The sequence below is a fragment of the Malurus melanocephalus genome, unplaced genomic scaffold (genome assembly GCF_030028575.1).
Source record: "Malurus melanocephalus ecotype Western Australia unplaced genomic scaffold, MMel_1.1 scaffold_362, whole genome shotgun sequence".
NCBI lineage: Eukaryota > Metazoa > Chordata > Aves > Passeriformes > Maluridae > Malurus > Malurus melanocephalus.
In genome coordinates, this window is record NW_026623594.1 from 448,630 (window position 1) to 467,044 (window position 18,415).

Genomic DNA, 18,415 nt, shown 5'->3' on the forward strand with positions numbered 1-18,415 from the left:
GGGCGGGAGCGGGTGGGGGCAGCTCGCGCCTCCCCGCTAGGGGGCGCCGCCGTGCCCGCCCCGGCCGGCAGAGACGCGCACGGTGATTGGCTGGAATGGCCGCTGGCTCCGCCTCAACCGATTCTATATAAGATGGGGCCGAGCCGGGCGGGGGCGGTGCCCGGGTTCGAGTCCCGCGTCTGCCCGCACCGTTCTGCTCCCCTCCCGCCCTCTTCGCCGGGCCCCGCTGGCCGCGGGTGAGTGCGGGGGGCCGGGCCATGGTGGGGGCTCCGTCCTCTGCCGCGGGTGATGGGGAARTGAGAGGTGGAGGGCTGGGGCCTGGCTCTAGGAGAAGGCGGGTGGTTGGGGTCGGGCCCGTGTGGGGCAGAGCCGACCTCCGGGMGGGGCGGCGGTGTGGGATGGGGAGGGCTCCTGGGGCCCCCCGCGGGTCACGGTGGAGCTCCCCAGCAGTAGGAAGGGCTGTCCAGCCTGTGCACGCTGGAGACCCCCGGTGCAGCCGGGCCCCGTCCCRCCGGGCAGGGGTGGGGGGTATCCGCCCGCTCCGGGCCGCCCAGTCCCGGCGYCTCGCTGGGGCTTGCGCGGCTGCCGGGAGCCGGGAATGCCTGACACGCAGCTCTTCCCCCAGCCCTCCCGAACGGGGAGCGGGCTGGTGTCGTCTTACACGCCTTATATAGCCCGCAGCGGCCCGGGGAGAGCGGGGGCACGCTGGCCCCCGGCCCTGCGGCCGGCCCGTGCGAAGCGTGGGGAGTCCTGCAGCCGGCCCTGCCCGCCCTCGGGAGGAAGGTCCTGGGGACGTTCTTGGGGGTCTGGAGGCTTCTGCCAGGTAAAGGGTGGCAAGAGGCTGATGCTGGCCCATCTGTCCGGAGCCTTGGCCGGCTGACAGCTGTCAGGCAGGGCAGCGCCGGGATTCCCTCCTGCCGAAGCCCCGGAGATGGGCTCGCTCCCAGGGAGCATCTGCTCGGCCGGCTGCCGGAGCGCCAACCTGGCTGCTGTGCCAGGCGCCTCGGGTGGCATCACGCAGTTCCTGTGCTACTGCTGCYGTTGCTAATTCATCCGGCAAAAATGCTTCTGGTTCATATCGTTCTGTACCTGCTGTTGCTCCTCTGTGGTCTGAACAGCTTTGGCTCTCAGCAGCAGGAGATCCTGGGGTGCTGCAAGGGAGAGCATATCMCAGTTTTGGGAGGAGAGCAGAGCCCACAGATACTCCATTGTGGGTGGCAGCAGGGCTGTGCCTGGCTCCTTGGCACTAGTCAGTGTTAGCTTGGGCCCCTCAGCTCTGACGTTKCTGGAGGAGATGCTGATGGATTTGGGGTGCGTCTCTAACCACAGTGTAGGATGGTCAGGGTGGAGTTACAGCTGGAAACGTGACCTGCCGGCTCTCCTGCCCTGCTGGGCGCTGAGCCCTCTCCTCGCCTGCTGTCCCTGCAGATRTATTGTTCCCACGTACCCTAACAGYGGGATCACACCCTCTTCCCTTGCAGAGATGGGTGACATGGAGTCCTACAAGGTGATGCTGAACGGGCCGGCACCATGGGGCTTCAGGCTGCAGGGAGGCAAGGATTTCAGCATGCCACTCTCCATCTCCAGGGTAAGAGAAGCCAAGGCTGGTGACACCCATCCTTCCCCCTGCCTCTGTTCCAGGGAGGCCTCAGTGGCTGAGGCAGAATCGTATGGGGGATGTAGATGAGCCGGGGCCCCGGGAATGCTGCATCCTGCCCTGCCTGGCTCCACGTAGCCTCCTTGGTCCCTTATCAGCTGCAGCCCAGAACGGGGGTGTTCCGGGCAGAAAGCTGCAGCAGAAACGTGAAATTCTGCACAGCCTCTGCAGAGGGGGGCAGGGAGGCCCCTTCCGGAGTATGCCCACCACAGCGGGAGGGGATCTGCTTTCTGAGTTSTGAGACTGGCTTCCTGGTCTGCACCCCAGTGCTGGGCTTGGCATCCCAGGATCTGGCCAGTGCCCTTCTTCCCTCCCTTCCCCAGCGCAGCTCCCAGCTCCATGCCTGAGCTCATTCCTGAAATGGGCATGGAGAGGAGGAAGCTGCGCTGCTGCCTGCGCAGGGACGTGACTCTCCACAAAACCRTCCCATTTCTGCAGTGACAGCCACTGTGCCACAGTTGCTGGTTTGAGCCTCTCCCGTTGTGATGCTCCCGGGACTGACCCCGGGTGTGTGCAGGTCCCCATCCCCGGGCGGGTGCTGGCCACAGCTCTGGCCACGCAATTTCCTTATAAGCCTTGGAATGTGACTGCATTGCCCGTGCCGCTGGCGCTTGGGCAGCTGGCACGGAGGCTGCTTCTCAAAGGGCAGCTTTGCTCRTGGCTAGGAGCACTTTGTGGGGACCTGCCCCTGGCACGAGCTGGGCACTGCAYGCCTGTCCCGGCGGGCAGGGATCTCTGCAGCATCCCAGCACGGAGCACAGGTCCCGAGGGCACTGTGTGAGGCTGGAGTCGCCGGTGCCGGTGCCCCGGGGCCTGCTGATCTCTGCTGAGCACGCAGAGACGGCTTCAGCGAGTTTATTCTCTAAAAAATGTTTCTCTTGGCTGTGAGCCAGCGCTTAACAAAGGGTCTGGTTGGATGGAGGAGCCTCCCAGAGCCCGGGGCAGGGGCCTCGCAAAGCAGTGCTTGGTGGGGCTGGGGCAGTGCTGCTGTCCTGGGCAGGAGCARCGAGGACATTCCTAGGGGGTGCAGCCAGCTTTGGGGGCTCTCTRGTGAGGCCGGGCTGCATGGCAGGGCAGTGTGCTTGGGTGGGCGGGGGTGAGCCTGTGCTGCTCTGCATTCCACAGGCATCCCCAGTGCTCCTGCCCAGAGCATGCTGCTGTCCTTGGCCACTGCTTCCCGTGAGCTGGCCCTGCCATCGTGGGCTGGAAGGAAGCATCCTGCCCTGGCTTTGTGGGCTGCAGTGGGGTCTGCAGGGATGGGCAGCACAGGGCAGTGCTGGTGTTTCCGTTGGCTTGACTTCCAGCTGTGTCCATCTCTGTGACACTCCTGGGTGAGCAGTGAGGCTGTTTCAGTTTACTGATCGCACAGAAGAGGTGTCCCCATGGCCCTCTGAACATGTGCCTCCTGTGACAAGGGGCTCTGCTAGGGTGCTGACACCTTGGCTAGGCAGGCTGTAAACCATGGTCCCTGTGCTGGAGCGGGGGTAAGGGCTGCAGTCTGGGGAGCTGGATGCTGTATGGCGTGGTATCTGCCAGCTGGGGAAGAGGAGARACCCTTTGGTGCTGCTGGCAGGAAGGCACTGAGGGAAGCTTTGTCCTGGAGGCCCCTGGACAGGGCAGTAGGTGAGCACCTCTCTGGATGTGGTGATGGAGGTTCTGGGAACAAAAGACTGACTGGGTGGAGAGAGGAGGAAGGAAGTAGGTTAGCGGGCCCGGGTGGGAAGTAGGAGGGCTGGCACTGCCATGGCTCCTGGCTGTGCTGGCACCTGTCAAAGGGGTTTCCTGCACGTTGGCATGGAGGGGGACGGAAAATGCTGACCAGGCTGGGTGAGGCTTCATGACGCAGTCTGACGTGCTCTCCCCTTCCTGGGCAGCCATGTGGAAACCTCACCCAGCTCCTACTTCTGCCTCCAAACCCACACAGCCGCCCCATGCCTTCCCCAGCCCTCCAGGGGCAGCAAGCTGGGGCTTGCAGCAGCATCACCAGGAGCTGAGGGCACCCTCCCGTGTCCGGCAGGAGGAAYGGGAGGGYGGTGAGGGGACASTGTCCCRCTGGGAACAGCAGTGGGATGCAGGKGGAAGTGGGCCACATCCAGCCCTTAAGTGGTGTTTGGCCTTGCATGGAGGGCTGGTGATGTCCTGGGAAGGGACATGTGGTTCTGGGGTGAGCTGCGTTCTGCAAGGAGGGGCTGGGACTGTGGCAGGGATTTTTCAGCCCTCTGACAGTGCTGGGAATCTGGCTCGCTCCTTTTATGTTCATGTCGAACAGGACTTGAGGAAATACTTGGTCTGGGTCCAAGCGCCTCGAGTTCTTCCATGCTGGAGGAGCAGGAATGGCTGCAGCCTGCCCACGTCTGTCTGTCTGTCTGTCAGTGCCTGGGAGCTGTGTGCGATGCTCCGGGCCCCGCTCGCCTCTGGCAGCGCATCCCTGGTGGGAGGRAAGGGGATGGAAGGGCAGCCTCCGCTTCCCAGCATGAGGCTAACGCAGAACCCGTGCCACGGAGCCACAGCAGGGGCARAGCGCATCCCTGGCACTGTGGCGGCACGGGAAACTTGTGGCTGCGCTCCCGGCTGTCCCAGCGGGGCGACGTGGGTGGGGGCGGGTGTCTCCCAGCCCCGGGAGGGCTCCTGCTCCTCTGTGGGAATGAGGTAATGTCTGCGCCTGCTGGGAACGGGATGCGAGCGCGGGCGGCTGGGGGGAGTGCCCAAGGGGTGCCTCCCCTGTCCCTCCCCGCCCCGGGCCAAGGGCTGGACATGCCTGTGGTTTGCAGAGAGATGTGTGCCGCCAACGGGCCCTGACTCACYGCGCTCCCTTCCTGCCCCGGGACTGACCACAGGGATGAGTCCGAGGGTGGCTGTGCTTCTTTCCGAGGCTGGGGCAGTGCTGCCTCTCTCTGGCGTCACGGCCATGAGGCCCTGGGGAGCTGGCAGGGTCCCCAGCTGTGCCAGAGGGCCCGGGCTGGGCAGTGCCCTGCAGCAGCGCTTTGCCTTCTGCTGCTGCCAAGGGGAAGAGGCTGCCCTGGGCTCATGCACAGGGAAATAGGGAGTGGTGTGGGGGTCCCCACCTCCTCCTGGGTCTGGCCTAGGGTGTCCTGTGCCAGGCTGGCGATCCTGGGCCTCTGCAGGCCCCTGCCCTCATGAGGGCAGCCCTCTGCTCTCACATCACTGCTGGCTGTGCTGCTCTCCCTAACTCTGTCTGTCCTGCAGCTGACTCCGGGCGGAAAGGCGGCCCAGGCTGGTGTGGGAGTGGGTGACTGGGTGCTGTACATCGACGGGGAGAGCACCAGTGCCATGACACACATCGAGGCCCAGAACAGGATCCGYGCCTGCGGGGACAGGCTCTGCCTCACCCTGAGCAGGTAGGAATTGTGGGTGCTACAAACAAGGGGTTCTGATATGACTGGAGAATCAACAGGACCCTCTGCCCGGTGCCATCTCCTGGCATCACCATCTCCCAGCATCACCGCTCCTACCTTAGAGCCTGGAAGCCCCTGGCTGTGTCCAAGGGCTCTGTTTGCCTGGGTAAGGTTTAGCCTGGCTGCAAGCCACAGGGCAGTGCCAGCTGGCTGTGATTCCCTTCGGTTGGGTGCTGCATCCCTGGGGTACCAACATGCTGGTGGTGTCTGGGCCAGCTCCARCACCTGCCCATCTGTCTCCTCTCTTGCAGGGCCCAGAACCAGCTGGGGAAATCGCAGAAGGTACGTGTTGCTCCTGGTGCCGCAGCRGCAGCTCAGCCTCATCTCAGGGGAAGGGAATCTCCAAGTGTAGTCAAAGAAATGGACTTTGCTCCTGGGGCTTTGAGGGTGTCAGGGTGTGTTTGRAGGTCTAGAAAACCCARCTGGAGGAGCAGCTCTGACCTCTGGCAACGTGGAGGATCAGAGGGAGTGGGGTCTGCCCAGTAGGTGTCTGTGCCCCTGCTGGTGCTGGGTGTGGGCAGGGGTGCAGAGGGGCCAGCACAGGGAGGGAGGCTGGGCAGGTGCAGCACCGTGTTTGCTAGTGCTGGGGAGTGCCCTGGCACGGGGAGGCAGGGCTGGGGCTGGTGACTGCTGGCTCCTGGGCAGAAGCCATCTGCATGTGTCCAGCTTTGTGCCATGGGACAGTTGCGATCGGCGTGTGTGCATGCACCGCCCTGCCACGGGCATCAGCAAGTGTCCAGGSCACCTACTAATCTTCAGATGACCCTCAGGCTGGGTTTGTGACTTGCTGAGCCAGGTGCCCTGTGGAGTGAGGTGCCAGCCTGGCAGAGCCCGGTCTCCAAGGTGCACGTGCTGTCTGGCTTTCCTACCTGGCTGCCTGCTGCGCTGCCTGGCCCAGGGCTGCCCCTTGCATGCTGCTTGATGTGTGAGCCCGTGTCTGTGTGTTTTGTCTCGCTCAGGACTCACTCCCCTGCTCTGAACCCCTGAAATATAACTTCGCTCCCAGCACCGCCCTCAACAAAACAGCTCGGCCCTTTGGGGCTGGCTCACCTCCGAACCCACGGCCCGGGCTGGTGACGAAACCCGTGACGTACGCGCCCCTGGCGCCCGCCTGCACCCCCCAGCACAACGGGTATGTTGCTGTCCATCCTGCTCCCTGAGGATCGGGGGGAGCCTGCTGCCCAGCCCTGCTGCGCCTTGCATGCCAGGCACCCTGGGTGGGAGCGGGTGACAATGCCCGTGCCAGGGTCCCTAGTGGCTGGTGCTGAGGTGGCACAACGGAACTGTCACACAGGGGGACACGCAGCCACGCTCGTGCCAGTCCCTCACTCAGGGGTGTGTCAGCCTGTGGGGACTCCTGGAAGGCTGGACACGGTGGCTGGCATCTGCAGTGGCAGCAGGGAAATGGGCCACATTTCCCTGGTGTCTGCCTGGGGATGTCMTGCTGGTGCCCTGGCTGCAGGAGCGGGCAGGGCAGAGTGATGGCCTCCAGCCCTGCCACACCGTTCTCCCCTGGCTCTGCTCAGCTGCATGTGTCCGGCAGCTACTGGTCCCTGCTCCTCCTGCCAGAGCTGCTGTGGTGCCCAGGAGCTGGGCAGTGGGACGGGATGTGGCACTGACTGCCCTGGGCATCCAGGCTGTTCTGGGGCCTGAGGGAGCACAGTCTGGTCTATTGGCATCTGCCCCTRTGTCCCAGTGTGCTCTCAGCCCTGGGTGAGCTGGGTGTGAGATTCGGGAATAGGGGAACTAATGCAGGCTGTAGGTGAGCTCTGGAAACTTCTTGGGTGCTGCAGGTCTAATTTCAYCTTCCTTTTTTCTTTCTTTCTYTCCTCCCTTTCTCTTTCCCTCTCCCTACAGGTGCTGAGCCTTGACAAGTCAGTAAGCCTTTTGCCTGCTCTCTCTCTTTCCTCCCTGCATGCCCCTTCCCTGCCAGTGCCCCGTCCTCTGGGGCAGGGCCAGCCTGGGGATGGGCAGCACATGCTGCTCTGCCCGTGTGGGTGGGTCACTGCTGGCACCAAGCTGTCCCCAACATAGAGGGCCAGTGCTGCCTGTCTCTGCCAGCTGCTGGGGCCCTGGAATGTCCTTGTGTGTGATCATTCCCTGTTCCTCTAGATGTGGCTCGGCTGGGCAAGGGCTGATGGGCTGTGCTGGGCTCCGTGCCCAGGGCCAGGTGGCACTGCCATAGACAGTCATGGCTGTGGTGCAGTTTCCCTGATGGTGTTTTTTTGACCTTGGCTTGTTCTTGCTCTGTCCTTTMTCCTTCTGGCCCTTGGGCACAGTTTCAAATTGCCTGGAATGGTRGTGGTTATTCCAGAGTCAATCCTTCATAGGCCCAGCCTTTGTGGAGGAGGAGTTGGGGGGTGGGGGGAGTAAGACAAGGTGTGGCATCTCTGATATTGGTGTGCTGCGATTCTGTGCTGGGGAAGGTGGGGCACAGCCCCAGGAGATCTGTCAGATTTGACAGATGACTCTGTCACTCACAGGCAGCCCCCACACCTGCTGGAGYCCCCCRGYRMCYSTGTGTGTGACCCTGTGAAGCTGCGGATGTTAGAGGACATTGACGACTCGCAGCCCCACAGCTGGACSTCCCAGTCCCGCTCCTTCCGCAAACTGTCCCGCCTGGTGGGCGCAAACAGCAGTGAGTTCCCACAGGGCCTGGTGCTGGCTGACTGCCCAGCTTTGCCAGGGCAGCTGGAGCTGGATGAAGGCTTTGGTGTCTCGTGGCACTGGAGTGTTGATTTTGGTCCTGTGGAGCAGCTGAGCCAGCTGGAGCTGCCCCAAGGCTGTGTGTGTGCTCATGGTGGTSCCRCTGGGCTGGGGCCGTGCTCTGCCCYGTGGCCAGGCAGGGYTGTGCAATGGGACATGTGGGCAGTGGGAGGAGAGGTCCTTTTCCCTTTCCMRTTCCTTTTCCCTTTCCACTGTCTCTGGGCCTCAGTTGCCTCAGACTGACTCCATCTCCCTGTTTCTCTCCTGCTGTGCTCAGTCGAGGATGGTGAGGACGAGCTTRTTAAAAAGCCCAGGTAAGGGGAGYGTGYRCTGGGGCAGCAGCAGGAGCCACAAGGCGCCCACCCAGGCTCAGCCCACATACCTGGTTCTCTCTCACTGCTTGCAGTCACTCAGGGGAAGCTCTTTGCCCTGTTGCTGTKTCTTCTCTCTCTCTCCAAGAGTTGAGCTGTTGGTGGAGCTGCAGAGTTTGTCCTGCGCTCACCCCACAGTGGTCACTGCCAGAGCTCAGCCACTGCTCTGGCCATCACCTTGGGAGGGTCCTGCCTGGACACCCACCAACCAGATAAGATGTTCTGTGCTGGGTAGGACCTGCTGGGCACTGCTGGCACCAAGCTGGGGAGGCCAAGCTCTACATTGCTTCTTGAGGAAARGGGATCTGGAGAAGGCTGGTGCACTGACAACACCTTGCTGAGGGTATTGGGAGGTGCTAGGCAGCAGCTGGACAGTGTGCCRTGAGCCTGGCGTGGGGCTGCGGGATGGCAGGGCAGAGCTGGGTGAGTGTCGCCGACTTCTCCATGTTCTGGAGTACGTTTGTGAGGGATGGGCTGAGCTGTGGTCAAATACTGAGCGTTGTGCTACTGTTTTTTCCGATATTGCAGGGATGCCCGTGGGTCCAGCTGGGGCACAGTGGAGCAGTGGTGAGTGCAGCGGGCTGGTGAGGGCACTTTTGGGAGCACTTCCCTGTGCTGAAGCAGGGTCTGTGCTTGGTGCTGGCTGAGATCCTGCCCTCTGTCACTCRCAGGCAGCCCCCACAGCCAGTGGAGCCCCCCAGCACTCCTGGTAATCCTGGGAAGCTGCGGATGTTGGAGGACTCTGAGGACTGGCAGCCCCGCACCGGCACCTCCCAGTCCCGCTCCTTCCGCAAACTGGCCCAGCTGACGGGCACAGATGCCAGTGAGTTCCTGCAGGGCCTGGCACTGGCTGGGGATGCTGGACTGTATTTGGGTAATCAGAAGTGGGCTGATGTGGCACCAGCAGTTTGAGTTTTGGCCCAGGGTAACTCGTTGAGGGCAGCTGAGCCAGTGAGATCTGCYCAGGGCTGTGTGTGGGCTCGTGGTGGTGCTGCTGGTCTGGGGCGGTGTTCTGTCCCATGGCCAGGCAGGGCTGTGCAATGGGGCAAGGGGATGGTGAGTGGGGAGGTTGGTTTTCCTCCTTTCCCTTCCTGCTTTTCCTGGACCTTAGTTGCTGCAGACTGACRCCATCTCCCCCTTTCTCTCCCGCTGCGCTCAGTGGAGGATGGTGAGGATGAGATTGTTAAAAAGCCCAGGTAAGGGGAGCGTGTGCTGGGGCAGCAGTAGGAGCCACAGGGTGCCTACCCTGCGCTCAGCCCACAAGGCTTGTTCTCCCTCTCTGCTTGCAGTCACTCAGGGGAAGCTCTTTGCCCTGTTGCTGTTTCTTCTCTCCTTATCCTCCACCTATCTGTCTTGTCCTCCTTTCTTCCTAGAGCCAAGCTGTTGGCAGAGCCACAGACTGCCCTGTGCTCACCCCACAACTGGCACTGCCAGTGCTCAGCCACTGCTCTGTCACCTTGGGAGGGTCCTGCCCAGACACCCAGCAGCCAGACAGGCTGCATCCAAACGAGGTGTCCTTCTGCTGGGTGTGCAGGCAGGACCTACTGGGCACTGCTGGCACTGAGCTAGGGAGGCCAAGATGCGGCACAGTGTGTTGGGCACAGTGGGCAGGGGTGGCTGGTGGCACTGACAGCACCTTGCTGGGCATTGTTGGGARTTGCAGGGTAGGGACCAGACCAGACCTGGGGCACGATGTCTGGTGAGGCTGTGGAATGGCTGCAAGGCTGGTCAGCAGCAAGTGCTGTCACCATTTCCAAAAGGCTCGCGTGTCTCTGGGGCTGTGGATGCATATGGGGAGGGATGAGCTGGCCAAACACTGAGGGTTGTGTCACCATTGTTTCTGATACCACAGGGATGCCYGTGGGTCCAGCTGGGGCACGGGGCAGCAGCGGTGAGTGCCAGGGTCAGGCAGAGGTGTTGGCATGTGCCAGGACACCTTTGGGGATGCTTCCCTGTTCCAGAGCACGGTCTTATCTTGGTGCTGAGCTCCTGCCCTCTGTCACTCGCAGGCAGCCCCCCCAGCTGCTGGARCCCCCYGGTGACTGTGTGTGTGACCCTGTGAAGCTGCGGATGTTAGAGAACATTGATGACTCAAAGCCCCACACTTGGACGTCCCAGTCCCGCTCCTTCCGCAAACTGGCCCGGATGGTGGGCGCAAGCAGCAGTGAGTTCCTGCAGAGCCTGGTGCCTGGTGCTGACTGCCCAGGCATGCCCAGCTTTGCCAGGGCAGCTGGAGCTGGATAAAGGCCGGTGTTAGAKTGGGGCAGTGGTTTTGACCCCATGTGGGCCCTCTGTGGCAGCTGYTCAGGGCTGTGTGTGTGCTCGTGATGGTGCCTCTGGGCTGGGGTCATGCTCTGCCCTGGGCAGGGCTGTGTGTTGGGGCAGGAGGGCAGAGAGGGCGTTTTTCCTTCCTTTCCCTTCCCTTTCCTTCCTGCTGTGCCTGGGCCTCAGCTGCTGCAGACTGACTCCATCTCCCCTTTCTCTCCTGCGGTGCTYAGTGGACGATGGTGAGGATGAGCCCGTTAAAAACCCCAGGTAAGGGGCAGCAGCAGGAGCCACAAGGTGCCCACGCCAGGTTCAGCCCCCACTTCACCCTCACTGCTTGCAGTCGCTCTGGAGGTGCTCTTTGCCCTGATGGGGGTTCTTCTCTCCTTCTCTGTCCCCTCTCCTGGAMACTAAGTGTTTTCAGAGCTGCACAATGGGCACTGCCAGCGCTCAGCCACTGTTGTGTCACCTAAGGAGGGTCCTGCCCCAAGCACCCACACGGGTAGGGATGGCTGGTGACAATCACAGCACCTTGCTGGAGATGTTGGGAGGTGCTGGGCAGCAACTGGTCTTGGTGCTTTGCATCCCGTGCAGCTGTGGAGCAGCTGCAAGGCTGCTGGTCAGCATTTCCACATGGCTTGTGTGTCTCTGGGGCTATGGGTGCATATGGCAGGGATGGTCAAACAGTGACTGCTGTTCTGCTGTTGTTTCCAATGTCACAGGGATTCCCGTGGGCCCAGCTGGGGCGCAGTGGAGCAGCGGTGAGTGCCAGGGTCTGGCAGAGGTGTTGGCATGTGCCAGGGCACCTTTGAGAGCACACTGCCCTGTGCTGCAGTGTTGGGCAGGGTCTGTGCTTGGTCCTKGCTGAGATCCTGCCCTCTATTGCTCACAGGCAGCCAGTGGAGCCCCCCAGCACTCCTGGTGATCCTGGGAAGCTGCGGATGTTGGAGGATGCTGAGGGCTGGCAGCCCCGCACSGGCACCTCCCAGTCCCGCTCCTTCCGCAAACTGGCCCAGCTGACGGGCACAGATGCCAGTGAGTTCCTGCAGGGCCTGGCACTGGCTGGGGATGCTGGACTGTGTTTGGGTAACCAGAAGTGGGGTGATGTGGCACCAGGAGTTTGAGTTTTGGCCCAGGGTAACTCATTGAGGGCAGCTGAGCCAGTGAAATCTGCCCAGGGCTGTGTGTGGGCTCGTGGTGGTGCTGCTGTCTGGGGCTGTGTTCTGCCCTGTGGCCAGGCAGGGCTGTGCAATGGGGCAAGGGGATGGTGAGTGGGGAGGTCAGTTCTCCTCCTTTCTTTTCCTGCTTTTCCTGGGCATCAGTCACTGCAGACTGACGCCATCTCCCCCTTTCTCTCCCGCTGCATTCAGTGGAGGATGGTGAGGATGAGATTGTTAAACAGCCCAGGTAAGGGGAGTGTGTGCCGAGGCTGCATGTCCCAGGCAGGTGTCTGGGCACTGCTGTCACTGACSTGGGGATGCTGAGCTGCACCTTGGCCTTTTGTGGAGGAGGCTGATGGCAAACCTGGCTATGGGAGGTTGGGAGGTGCTGGGTAGCACCTGCACCTGGGGCATGTTATCGTGTGAACTGCTGTGGCAGAGCTGGGTGAGTGCTGCTGGCTCATTTGCCCTCAGCCTCACTGCTTCTCATGATTGCTATGTTGTGGATTCTTTTCTCACTTTTCCAGAGGCAAGCTGTTGGTGGAGCTGCAGAGCCCACCTCGTGCTCACCTCAAAAGAGGCACTGCCAGTGCTCAGCCACTGCTTTTACCTTCATCTTGGGAGGGTCCTGCCCGGAGCCCGTCCCCAAATGAGGTGTCCTCATGCCAGGTGTGCAGGCCACTGACCCACTGGGCACAGCTGGCACCGARCTGGGGAGGCCAAGTTGCAGCACRGTGTGTTGAGCACAGTGGRCAGGGGTGGCTGGTGACACAACACTTTGCTGGGCATTTTGGGAGTCACAGAGCAGGGGCTGTACCTGCTGCATGATGTCTTAYGGGGCCACAGAATGGCTGCGAGGCTGGTCAGGAGTGAGTGCTGTTGGGTTTTCCATGAGGCTTGTGTGTCACTGAGACTGTGGGTTCATATGGGAAGGAYGGGCTGAGCCATGGATCAGCCATTTACTGCTGTGCCGCCGTTCTTTCTGCTGCCACAGGGATGCCCGTGGGTCCAGCTGGGGCACAGTGGAGCAGCGGTGAGTGCCAGGGTCWGGCAGAGGTGTTGGCATGTGCCAGGGCACYTTTTGGAGTGCTTTCCTGTTCCAGGGCAGGGTCTATTTGGTGCTGGCTGAGCTCCTGCCCTCTGTCACTCGCAGACAGCCCCCGCAGCCSCTGGAGCCCCCCAGCACCCCTGGGTGCAGCCCCGGGAAGCTGCGACTGATAGAGGACGCTGAGGACTGGCAGCCCCGCACCGGCACCTCCCAGTCCCGCACCTTCCGCAAGCTGGCCCAGCTGACGGGCACAGACAGCAGCAGTGAGTTCCTGCAGGGCCTGGTGCTGGCTGGGGATACTGGAATTTCCCTGTGGCTTACCAGGGCCCAGCAGAGTCTGGARGGGCACTGGAGTGCTGGTTTTGGCCCCCTGTGGGGGCAGTGCATGGTCTTGTGGTGGTGCCGCTGGTCTGGGGCTGGACTCTGCCCTGTGGCTGGGCAGGGCTTTGTGTTGGGGTAAGGGGTGGTGGGAGGAGAGGTTGGTTTTCCTCTTTTCCCTTTCGTCTCCTGCTCTGTCTGGGCCTTGGTCTGTGCGGACTGACCGTTTCCTCCTTTCTCTCCTGCTGCGCTCAGTGGAGGATCATGATGATGTGTTTGTTAGGAAGCCCAGGTAAGGGGAGTGTGTGGCAGCAGGAGCTGGGGGGCTGCATGTCCCGGGCAGGACYTGTTGGGCATTGCTGCCCCTCAGCTGGCAATGCTGAGCTGCGCCGTGGTGTCCCAGAAACAGCGGGTTGGGGGTGGCTGATGGCACTGGCAAAATCCTGCTGGGTTGTGATGTTTGGGCAGCACCTGGACCTGGGGCACGGTGTCCTGCGAGCCTGGCGAGGGGCTGCAGGGCTGAGCTTGTGGATGTCACCAGCTTGTCAGGGTTGTTCCTTGTTCTGTGCAGCCAGGCAGGGGTGGTGCACAGCACCCCATTTTGTGCCTGTATCGCTGTGACACCTCCTGCCCTGTTTGCTGTGGCCCTTGGCTACCTGCTCTGCCCAGAGTGCTCTGACACAAATAAAAGCTGGGTTTGTAGCCATCTTATCCCTGCATTTGTCTTGGAGAGGCACGGTGACACTGGCTCTCCCTCTCTCCCTGTCATCCCTCATTCTGTGCCTCTTTAGCCCTGGCTTGCCCTGCCTGTCTCCAGTGCTGCTGAGCTGGACCCTGGGGCTCTGTCACCAGGTCAAGTTCAGGTCCCCCTGCACCCCAGTGAGACTGGGGTTGATCATCACATGTTAGCAGGCAGCCAAAGCCTGTATGGTCCCTCAGGTCACTGGTCAGTCCAAAGCAGCCCAGAATTCCATCTCCTGCCACTCCCCAGACCACCACAGTGGGTACCAGAGACCCTGGGGCTCCCTGTGTGTTGGCAAAGCYGAAGGCCTTTGGCTCAGTACTGCATCACTAAACCAGCTACTGCTGGGCAAGGGGGCTTGTTGGGGTTGGGAGCCATGCCTGCACTCCCTGGGCAGCGAGGGTGAACGGGGCAGGCTGCATTAACTGCTTGTTCTGTAGCCAGGTCTCTGTGCCGGACCCGTCCCCAGGAGCAACRATGAAGACTGAGCCAGGACTGGGTGAGCAAAACATCTCTGGGCTTTTTTGGGGGGCTGCCGAGGGATCAGGAGCACTGTCCTAAAGACCTGTGTGTGTGTCCAGCCCCCAGGACACCCAGTGCCACCCCCAGCCCTACCAGCCGTCCACCCTGGGCTGTGGACCCCTCGTTTGCTGAGCGCTAYGCCCCGGACAAGACGAGCACGGTGGTGAGCAAGCACAGCCAGCCGGCCACACCRACCCCCATGCAGAACCGCAGCTCCATCATGCAGGCAGCCCAGCAAGCCCCCGAGGGGCCYGGCCGCACCCCGCTCTGCTACAAGTGCAACAAGGTCATCAGGTGAGCCCTGGCTGCCAGCACAGCCACACCGGTGTCCCGGGCCTCGGTGTGGCTGATGTGGCTCTGTCCTGCTGCAGGGGACGGTACCTGGTGGCRCTGGGACATTATTACCACCCCGAGGAGTTCATCTGCTGCCAGTGCAGGAAGGTGCTGGATGAGGGCGGCTTCTTTGAGGAGAAAGGCTCCATCTTCTGCCCCAAGTGCTACGACACGCGCTACGCACCCAGCTGCGCCAAGTGCAAGAAGAAGATCACTGGGGTGAGTGTCCCTCAGGCTGCCCTCCATCTCCTGTCCTTGCCCTCTGCTTTGAGTGCCTGGCTCTGTCCCTTCCTGCCTTGGCCCCATCTCAGGGGATTCCTCGTCCCTTCCTGCCCTTGGTGGTCTTGCCCCTGGCTGACAGTGGCTCCCCTCCAGGAGGTGATGCACGCACTGAAGATGACCTGGCACGTCCAGTGCTTCACCTGCAACGCCTGCAAAACGCCCATCCGCAACCGAGCCTTCTACATGGAGGAGGGGCAGCCCTACTGCGAGAGAGGTAGGACCCAGGGACCCCATGTGTCACTTCATGTGGCCCTGGGGCACCACTTGGACTCGGCAGCTGGCCACAGCGGTGGGGAGTGAGCTGTCCTGCTCTACGGGGCTCCTCCTGAGATGTGGGGAGCACAGAGACCCCAATCCCACAGCCCTTGGTCCTCCCAAGCTGCAGGGTAGTGCCGTTGCTATGTTGCCATGGCGATGAGGGAGGATGTACATCAAAGCGAGTGCTGAATCCTGGGAGATGAGGTTCTCCTCCTCCTCCCCGGAGCTCCGGGGTGTCTGGGGCATTATCCCACCTGGATGGGGGCTGGCAGCGAGTCAGCTGAGCTGCAGCTCTGCTCCTCTGGGCTGAGGGGCTGTAGTGCATGGAGTGCTGACCTGGGCTCTGCCTTTCCTCAGACTATGAGAAGATGTTTGGCACCAAATGCCGCGGCTGTGACTTCAAGATTGATGCTGGGGACCGCTTCCTGGAGGCGCTGGGGTTCAGCTGGCACGACACTTGTTTCGTCTGTGCGGTGAGCCATGTGCTTCCCTCCCTGACCATTGCAGGGGGCTGTGCCTGTCCCCAGCAATCCTGCTCTGGGTGGGGTGCACCAGCAGCACAGGGGACCTGCTGCCATAAGGTTTTTCCCACTTGTCTCCATTCTGGGGGCTTGGGACTCTGCTCTGAGTGGTGGTTCCTGGSCATGCTACAGGGCCATGTGGAGTGGTCCCTAATCCCTGTGTGACACCAGTGGGGTGTGGGGTGTCTGGAGGCTGGCTCAGGGCCTCAACCTGATCACCTGCACTCTCCTCCCCAGATCTGCCAGACCAACCTGGAAGGGAAGACRTTCTACTCCAAGAAGGACAAGCCTCTGTGCAAGAGCCATGCTTTCTCCCATGTGTGAGGGGTGGAAGTTCAGCTGTGYCCACGCGTGCCCTTGGCCCTGCATGCTCCTCTCCCCCTGCCCTGCTGTCCCAAGGGAGCCAGGCGGGGCCCTTGGTCCTTTGCCTTGCTCCTGTCTCCTTCCTGGCAGCTCCTGGCTCAACTCCAGCCAGAGACCGTGCTGGGTTCAGAGCCCCTTATAGCTGGGTGGCTTTTTATATGCTTCTCGACTGGCCCTAGGAGCCCTGGAAGGGGGTGCTGCTTGGATCTCCTGCCCCTGTGCCCTGCAGCATGGTGGGCACAACCATGCTGAGGCTGGAATTGGAGGGGYCTGCCACAGCCAGGCTGCTCCCTTGCTGCCTGACAGCTCAGTGCCGGGGCAGGGATGCTCCTTACACATCCCTGAGTGGGTGAGGACCAGCCTCTGTCACCCTGTCCCCCACCATTCCTGCTGTGTGCTTGGGGCTGGAGACCTTGCCCTGCTCCCCTGCTGGGGCCCTGCCATGACAACCCCCAGTCCCCCCTGACATTGCTGCAGTGGCTTCCTGCCCCAGCTGCATTCCGGGGGGCTCYGTTCCTCGTGCCCCCCTCCCCGCTGGCCCACTGCTCCCCTGGGGCTGGCGGCGTGTGCTGATGGCCAGCCCAGCTGGACAGCTGCTCCTGCAAGGCTTGGGCACGGCTTCCTACCAAAGAGCTCTCTGCCACTGCMATCCTGGCCCATCGATGCCTCCCCACAACCCACACCCACCGGTCAGGCTGCACTGATGTAGCCACGGTGCTTTTAGTGCCTTTAATAAACACTTTTCTGCAAGTGCCGGCTGTCTCCAGCCCTGTGGTTTTGCCGAGTGAGGTGTGGCCGGCTGGGAAGGTCATGCTCTGCCCTCATCCCGCTCCCTCTGGGGCCTGACTCAGCTCCTTCCAGCTTTCCAGGGAAAATCTTCGCCTCAGATTTCTCCTCCTCTGCCTGTGTCAGCCGAGGCTGGACCCTTTGTGTCAACTGGGTCATCCCTCCTGTAGCAGGCAGGACCGCTAAGGGAGGGTGTAATTAGTCTGGGGTGCAAAATGCAGCAAGGAGAGATGGGGAAGGGGTCAGACTTTAGTGGGGGTCTCCACGTACCTGGCAGTGTCCTCTGATCCCTGCTGTGCCCTSGGCCTGAGTCCTGTGCAGGGGATGAGGAGTCACAGGGCATGTGAGCCACGTGCCCCAGCTCTGGGCGTTCTCCGGCGTGGAGCAGCCAAGCGTTCGCTCACGCCATGCAGCTGCCGTCCCGAAGGATGGGTGTGAGACTGTGCCGGCACCTCCAGCTGGAACGGGCTGGAGGGCAGCGGCTGTGGAGAAATGGGTGTTCTCCTCCCTCTCCACTCTGACAGCTGGAACGGTCATTAATAATCACAGCTTTCACCGTGATGAGCAATTGTAAGGAAAATCATCCTGCTAATGTACTGGAAGGTTCTGCCGGGGGGCAGGAGCTGGCTCCGGGAAGCCAAATGCCTCCTGGCATCACCCAGATCTGGACTGCGGTGCCACGTCTTCTCACTGCCAGTTCCAGGAGTGCAAAAGCCTGTCAGGATGGGACAAGGAAAGTCGAGTGATAAAGACAGGCTGGGGCTGKGCCAGGCGCTCAGGCTGGGGCACACGTGGGGAATGGGATGGTCACACTGAGGAGCAGTAGGACACGGGTCCAACAAGGGACAGAAGCAGCTGGTGCATGCCTGGCAGGGCCAGCCGAAGCAGGGCTGTGTTGAGTGCCCACGTGTGAGTCCCAGCTGCGCAGCCAAGGTCAGGGGAAGCACAGGGGAAGGTGAGGCGGCTCTGGCCTCACGTGAGCAGCCACCGAGCCAACCCCGGCGTGGCTGGACAGCAGCCCGTGAGTGGAGGGCAGGAAAGGGGCAGGGGCAGGCAGTCGTGCGGGACGAGCCYGCTGGGGGTAGCGTGGTCTGGGAACAGGTTGTGCCAGCTCAGCCCCAGGGTGCCCAGCTGTGGAGTAGGGCCAGGRCAGAGCCAGGGTGCTACAGCCAGCCTGAGTCTCCCCGGGGGAGAGCCAAGCATCCCCCTGTGCCGCTGCAAAATCTGCGCTCGCACGGGGTTCAGCTCTGGTTGGCTCCCTGTTGCCTCTGGGCCCTCCCGATGACGCCTGTGCTACCCAAGGTGCCTCTGTGCTTTGCCAAGGGCATCTCTTGCCCACCAGCTCTGCGCACCATGTGAGGAGCTTGTGCACAGGCAGCGGAAGGAGGGTCTCGGGTGGGCTGCGGAGGTGGAGCCTGGGGAGGGGCTGCAGCCTCGCTGCTCGAGAACAAAGCCTGGCGGCGGCAGGCTSAGAGCTCCCACCACATCCCCGAGCGGGGTCCCACCACATCCACCCCCAAAGCCATCTGAGCCGCTTGTGGGGCGCCTGCCCTGGCCYCAGCCCCCGCGCTGGCCCCGGCAGCTGCTCCACAGCTGCTCCCAAACTCTCAAAGGCTCTCAGGGCGGCTCCAGCTCTGCCCTCGCTTGGAAATGCTGGTGCGAGGAGG

General features: G+C 62.2%; 1 protein-coding gene across 1 annotated transcript; it reads left to right on the plus strand.

Moving 5' to 3' along the window:
* The first annotated feature begins 161 nt into the window (after positions 1–161).
* On the plus strand, positions 162–16,732 carry PDLIM7 (PDZ and LIM domain 7). Its single transcript, XM_057378540.1, has 21 exons — positions 162–236; positions 1,482–1,588; positions 4,865–5,016; positions 5,325–5,355; positions 6,033–6,205; positions 8,822–8,973; positions 9,310–9,346; positions 9,911–10,314; positions 10,649–10,685; positions 11,138–11,176; positions 11,308–11,450; positions 11,786–11,822; positions 12,570–12,608; positions 12,729–12,883; positions 13,197–13,233; positions 14,124–14,182; positions 14,265–14,499; positions 14,577–14,757; positions 14,914–15,034; positions 15,436–15,551; positions 15,837–16,732. Exons 2-21 carry the CDS (start codon positions 1,484–1,486, stop codon positions 15,921–15,923), a joined length of 2,340 nt encoding a protein of 779 aa, XP_057234523.1. The 5' UTR covers positions 162–236; positions 1,482–1,483; the 3' UTR covers positions 15,924–16,732.
* Positions 16,733–18,415: the final 1,683 nt, after the last annotated feature.